General features: G+C 43.5%; 1 protein-coding gene across 1 annotated transcript in view; it reads right to left on the reverse strand.

Moving 5' to 3' along the window:
• Window positions 1-7,040, reverse strand: part of arhgef10la (Rho guanine nucleotide exchange factor (GEF) 10-like a) — a 309,208-nt gene that overhangs the window by 301,906 nt on the left and 262 nt on the right. The window contains exons 2-6 of the mRNA XM_039015885.1: window positions 6,845-6,975; window positions 3,322-3,430; window positions 2,218-2,321; window positions 1,754-1,831; window positions 490-669 (exon numbers count right to left, since the gene is read on the reverse strand). Of these exons, the coding sequence (XP_038871813.1) occupies window positions 490-669; window positions 1,754-1,831; window positions 2,218-2,321; window positions 3,322-3,430; window positions 6,845-6,970 (597 nt within the window). The 5' untranslated portion in view covers window positions 6,971-6,975. The remainder of the gene's footprint in view (window positions 1-489; window positions 670-1,753; window positions 1,832-2,217; window positions 2,322-3,321; window positions 3,431-6,844; window positions 6,976-7,040) is intronic.

Genomic DNA, 7,040 nt, shown 5'->3' on the forward strand with positions numbered 1-7,040 from the left:
TCAACTGTCAGGTGAAAAAGAGAAATGAATGAGGAGTGTTGAGTCCCAACCCCCAGCCTCCCTCCCACCTCTCAAAATAGGCCCATTTGGCTGGTGTCAGGATATCAATGGAACATTACAATAAACAAGGGCAGAGGGATCAAAATGGTGTCTTTCATAGGTAAATAATCAGCAACCCTTATGGATGACCACGTTGTAGAGGGTCACAGCAGCACACTCATACATTAGTCCAATAGTCCTGTGCCAATGCTATAAGCACACATATTCAGAGTGTATTTGCTGCAGAAGATATATTCATCTCAGCTGTAATTGTCTCCATGTTTGAAGTTAGTGATGTTTGCTCAATTTGAAGTGCAGCTCATTATAACTGTGTCTGTGGAAATTGTCTTCTAATGCCCTACGGGAAAACTGACACACTCTCTCACGCACACGCACACGCACACGCACACGCACACGCACACGCACACGCACACACACACACACACTAACCGAGGCCACAAATAGGTCCCCAATCTTCTCACTGCTGTCCCACTCAGCCACACGTGACGCCAGTGCGATCTGGAACATGGAGTGACACTGAGTGATTTCCCGTAGGCGGTAAAATACAGGCCGGATCTTCCGTGGGCTCAGGATGCGTGGGTCCCCCTCCAGCAAGGGCCTCTGGTACTCCTGGGGAAATAGTATACCCAGGTTAACTTGGATTAGGTGTGCTTTACGATGGAGAACGACATAAAACATAAGTAGGCCCTGATCATAAAAAGCATCACATCAATAGCAACATCTCTCAACAGATACAACAGCACCATCACGTGTGCCTTGGACCCTTAATGAAAGGTACATTGATGGAATCGTCAGTTAGTAACAATCTTATAAGTAGTTGCAATTAGTCAAGATGCTGTAGAGTATCAAACTAGTCAACTATGTAAAACGTGTGACTGCAGTGTCTTTTAAGATGAGAGGCATGGCTAATGTAGCCTGTACAATCAGAAACTGCCAGATGCAGTCAGCAGAAAATGAAAGTGAAAGCAATGAAAGTCAATGTTTGGAAACAACAATAGATGACAGACTAGTGCTGCTATTGTTGTTTTATGAGCCTCCCCTGCCCAACCACAAATCCTCCACAGCAAATGAATTATCGACAAGTGGAATATGGACATGGGGAATAACACAGGCAATTTCTGATATTACAGGACTGAAGTGGCAGTTCTTTATGCCTAATAATTGCGCTCTTGGCTTTTTTTTAATATATATTTCCTTTATCAGTGAGTTTGGACTTGAATGGTATGCAAAATCACAAAAAAGGCTAAACATCCCAAATTATCAAACATGCCACAACAAAGGTGATACATCATATGTTCACAGACAATATTTTCCAGAGCATAACCTCTCATTGATCACACCTGATCCCATTTCAGCAGGTGTGTCACTCTTCATCTGATAGGAGAGATAACGAATGATTCTCTCTCTGCCACAGAAAAAGAGAGACAACAGAAAAAAGAGTGAAACCCATGCTGTGATTCTGTGAAAACCTGACAGAGAGAGAATCTCTTTATTAGCATCAGCGGGGCACCACAGATGCAAAAGAAATCTATTTCATCATGATTATTTATGCGTAGCAAGCCTGGTTATTTGATAAATATCTCCAGTTTTCCTTTCAGCCTCATTCGTAAATGCTGAAAAGATGAACGTATTATTATCTGTCAGAGTAAGGGTAGGGTGGAGTGGAGGGGTGGGGCAGGGAAAAAAGACTTACCTCAAGGATTCTCCTGAGGGATTCAAGATAACTGCGCTCACTCTGAATGATGGAGCCCAGGATGTGACGTCTGACCACCTGAGGACAGAAGAGGCCAATCAGGAAACATACAGGTCGAAGGTCAAAGGTCACACACAGAAAAGGGCATGATGGGAGTTGATTGTATGCCATACAGCCTCAATTGTGTGTGACAGGTTGTTTGATAGTACTATTTTTTGGGTGGAGTAGCCTTGTATGCATGAGGCCTGGATTTACCTTGAGGTTTCCCTTGAAATGAGTAGCGCTGTACTTAACTGTAGCAGACATATTCCTCCCAAACGTACTACCGAGTCAGTGTTGGCAATAGAAAAATTATGTTTGCATCATTGCATGCATATAACATTACCTTAGAGATTCACAGAATCCTCTGACAGACACACACACACAGAGAGACAAACAAACATATGTTATACACACATACAGACCTGCTGGCTGCTCAGTCCCTCAGGCATAGGGCTCAGCTGTGCAGGAGGATGTTTCACATCTGACACAGCCACATCCAGGTACCCTGCGTCATCCTCCACATCCTCTGCACAGGGGCACACACACACACACACACACACAGAGAGACACACACACACACACACACACACACACACACACACACACACACACACAGAGCTTTCATATCTCAACTGGAGTCACACTCCAATGTATTACCTCTAAAACATGAAGAGATTAGCACTCTGCAAGAAAAACTCAGGAGGGAAAAATACATTTTAAACAATACTATATCTCAGTAGAAGTAAAGAGGCGAACAGAAGGTACGTCTTCAAAAACACGTTCAAACACTCGGACTTCTCAGCTTCAGTACGAATGTGTTCAAAAAGCACTTCCCTGCAGCCATACAGACACAGATACTAAAACTGCTTTTCGCCAGCCAGCACCATTCCAATTAATGATTTTGGAACAATAATAGTGTCTCAGTATCAGAAATATAAAATGCTGCACATATTCCCCCGATCAACAGCTAAAAATAGAACCACTGGTCTGTTTGATTGTTTGAAGATTTGTTTGAGTCGTGGCTCTGTTATCTGTGGTTTCTAGAGCTGCTCAACACTCCATTAATGGATGGTAATCTGGTTCCATTGTGAAACGAGGCTTCCTGGGGTGCAGCCTCTGTCACGTGAGATTTTCTGCCCATTGCTCTCCTACACATCAAAACCTTCAGTTGGCCACAACATCTGTCTTTAATGGGAGCGAGCCAGCTCGACATATCCCGGCTGTTTTGTTTGAAATATCTTACATTGTTTAGATCATTTTTCCAGGAGTCTTTTTCTATTTTAAAGCTGGGATTGGAAAGCTTTCTCCTCTATCTGCCTTAACATTACTTTTGGTCCGGCTGGCATCAAACAATTTCTTCACCGCAGCTTAATTCAAAAGAGGCGACTGAAATGTATGTGAACTCCGATTTTCCACAGAAACTCTCACTTCACTACAAATTCATACATATCGCTATAAGAGGGAGACTTTAATCTGACACAGTCATTTGGCAAACAGTTGGTTTGAATAACTTCTTCTCAGATTACCTGAGTGGTCCTTCTTGTGCAGGAAGGAGACTTTCCGCATAAAGGCTATTCTGGTCTTGTCCAGTCCATCCTTGGTCCCACTCCTGGCGGCATTCATTAGCTGATGAACCTGGTTCAAAAGGACAAAGAGACCAGAAGAGTTAGTCCACGAGGAGAGGGAGAGTGGAGCCAGGAAACACTGCACAGTAATCCACAAGGAGAGAGAGAGAGAGAGATGGGGCACTAGATGCATCCAGCCATTAATGCCGACATCTGCGCATCTCCGTTGGTCTAGTCTCTAATCAGGAAGTCTATGAGGAGATCATAGTGAGATTATGGTAGCAGACTGGGCTGTAGTTGTGGGGAGGTAGTGGAGTCATGCTCAGTGAGGCTACATTCATCTAACCACAAACCCCACTCTGAGCATCACTGAAGCCCTGCAGAGTCATGTAAAGCCTGCGTACCCAGAATACACACATGGTGACAGTATTTTTAAATTATGTCACTATTTTTAAATGATAGAAACTTGGTTATCAACTGGGAGCAACTGGCAACGTGTTTGATGCAAATGTGTTTTACTTATTCATGTGTCCCCAAAACTGATACTAATCTGGAGGAGAGCACAGAAACACAAGGGGGGATGGTAAAGAAAGTTAATATGTGAATATCGAATCAGTTAAAATGCACATCATACTACAGAATACATATTTTGGGTTTGGTCATTTTAATCCTTGCATAGCCTCCTGGGTGCTGTAGTTTTGACGTCTAGGCTGAGATACCTTGGCATGTTGTGTTCTCCTACTGCCAGTGATATACCTTGGCATGTTGTGTTCTCCTACTGCCAGTGATATACCTTGGTATCATGTTGTGTTCTCCTACTGCCAGTGATATACCTTGGTGTCATGTTGTGTTCTCCTACTGCCAGTGATATACCTTGGTATCATGTTGTGTTCTCCTACTGCCAGTGATATACCTTGGTGTCATGTTGTGTTCTCTTACTGCCAGTGATATACCTTGGTGTCATGTTGTGTTCTCTTACTGCCAGTGATATACCTTAGTATCATGTTGTGTTCTCTTACTGCCAGTGATATACCTTGGTGTCATGTTGTGTTCTCTTACTGCCAGTGATATACCTTGGTGTCATGTTGTGTTCTCCTACTGCCAGTGATATACCTTGGTGTCATGTTGTGTTCTCTTACTGCCAGTGATATACCTTGGTGTCATGTTGTGTTCTCCTACTGCCAGTGATATACCTTGGTGTCATGTTGTGTTCTCTTACTGCCAGTGATATACCTTGGTGTCATGTTGTGTTCTCCTACTGCCAGTGATATACCTTGGTGTCATGTTGTGTTCTCTTACTGCCAGTGATATACCTTGGTGTCATGTTGTGTTCTCCTACTGCCAGTGATATACCTTGGTGTCATGTTGTGTTCTCTTACTGCCAGTGATATACCTTGGTGTCATGTTGTGTTCTCCTACTGCCAGTGATATACCTTGGTGTCATGTTGTGTTCTCTTACTGCCAGTGATATACGTTGGTGTCATGTTGTGTTCTCCTACTGCCAGTGATATACGTTGGTGTCATGTTGTGTTCTCCTACTGCCAGTGATATACCTTGGTGTCATGTTGTGTTCTCTTACTGCCAGTGATATACCTTGGTGTCATGTTGTGTTCTCCTACTGCCAGTGATATACCTTGGTGTCATGTTGTGTTCTCTTACTGCCAGTGATATACGTTGGTGTCATGTTGTGTTCTCTTACTGCCAGTGATATACCTTGGTGTCATGTTGTGTTCTCTTACTGCCAGTGATATACCTTGGTGTCATGTTGTGTTCTCTTACTGCCAGTGATATACGTTGGTGTCATGTTGTGTTCTCCTACTGCCAGTGATATACCTTGGTGTCATGTTGTGTTCTCTTACTGCCAGTGATATACGTTGGTGTCATGTTGTTTTCTCCTACTGCCAGTGATATACCTTAGTATCATGTTGTGTTCTCTTACTGCCAGTGATATACGTTGGTGTCATGTTGTGTTCTCCTACTGCCAGTGATATACGTTGGTGTCATGTTGTGTTCTCCTACTGCCAGTGATATACGTTGGTGTCATGTTGTGTTCTCTTACTGCCAGTGATATACGTTGGTGTCATGTTGTGTTCTCTTACTGCCAGTGATATACGTTGGTGTCATGTTGTGTTCTCCTACTGCCAGTGATATACGTTGGTGTCATGTTGTGTTCTCTTACTGCCAGTGATATACGTTGGTGTCATGTTGTGTTCTCTTACTGCCAGTGATATACGTTGGTGTCATGTTGTGTTCTCCTACTGCCAGTGATATACGTTGGTGTCATGTTGTGTTCTCCTACTGCCAGTGATATACGTTGGTGTCATGTTGTGTTCTCTTACTGCCAGTGATATACGTTGGTGTCATGTTGTGTTCTCCTACTGCCAGTGATATACGTTGGTGTTGTAGTTGTTTTTGCCACCCAGCCTCATGACTATTTCACATTTGGTCCTGGCACAACGCTCCCTCAGCTGATGCACGTCAGGAGAGTACTGCTACAGTACGGGGAAAGGTGTCAAAGCAGTGGGGTGTGGGGCATGTCAGGGCAGGTCGCATTAAACCACACAACAGGACACAGGGAAGAAGGAAGTAAGATGAGACGGCGGAAAATGGAGGGGAAATGATCAAGGCAAAACAAGCAAGACAACAACAGGATTAATCACAAGTATGGAGAGCGGAAATTTAGAGCACTGCGCTGGTCATAGGGTAATGTCAGCCGAGGCTAATAGCACTGATCTTGGTGAAGGGAGTGTTGTGCAGGAGGGGAGGCGTGAGGCACACTCCTACTGTGATATTTATTACAGTAATGTCTCCATCGTTACTGCCCAAACATAACAAACAATTGTTCATAATAAGCAGGTCATCGCTCCCCTGTTCTGAGGATATCATTTCATACGATATTAGGATATTATTAAATTAAGTGGTATCAGCGTCTACAATACAAAAAATATGAGAAAATATTTAAGGGCATATTTTCCACATCTATGTACCAATAGCACCAGCTCAGGCAAATATTCCCTACAGACATACATGCAACAGGGATGAGACTGGACCAAGTCTGACCAAATAGAATAGAGCACAACGTCAATGAGTGAATACTGCTCCCATGTGGAGGAGAAAGAGGCTACAGTCACCGACTGTATGGTTATAACCATAGATTTTATATATAACTGTTATAACATACAGCACCTAGACAGTGTCATGGCATTGGTGCCTTTCAAGTGACAAGGGAGCATGTTTATTCTCAGGCCACAAAGCGAGATACAACCCACACAGACAGGGTTGATACATTTTTTATGTTCTTTGTATTTTCCCTACCAGTTTCTCACATGAATAAAAAAGCATGCGTGGGGAGCAGTAACATTGGATGAAATATTCTCTTTGAGTCATGTCTTGTGCATTTAAGACAAACGCACAAAAGCAAACAGACAGACAGACAGACAAACAGACAGGCATAGATATACAAATGGAATACCATCTCTCCTACCTTGCTGAGGGTTGGTAGTTTGCACTCGGTATCAGACTGCTCTTCGTAGCTCTCAAACTCACTGGAGCTCCAATCATTGCCTGCACCCTGGGGCCCTTCTTCTCTGTGCACATCCTCATAGAGCATGTCCCCTGACACACACACACACAGAGAGATGTGCTGACATCAACACAGCACAAATACTGACAGTGCATTT

This window comes from Salvelinus namaycush, chromosome 20 (genome assembly GCF_016432855.1).
Source record: "Salvelinus namaycush isolate Seneca chromosome 20, SaNama_1.0, whole genome shotgun sequence".
In the NCBI taxonomy this organism is placed as follows: Eukaryota; Metazoa; Chordata; class Actinopteri; order Salmoniformes; family Salmonidae; genus Salvelinus; species Salvelinus namaycush.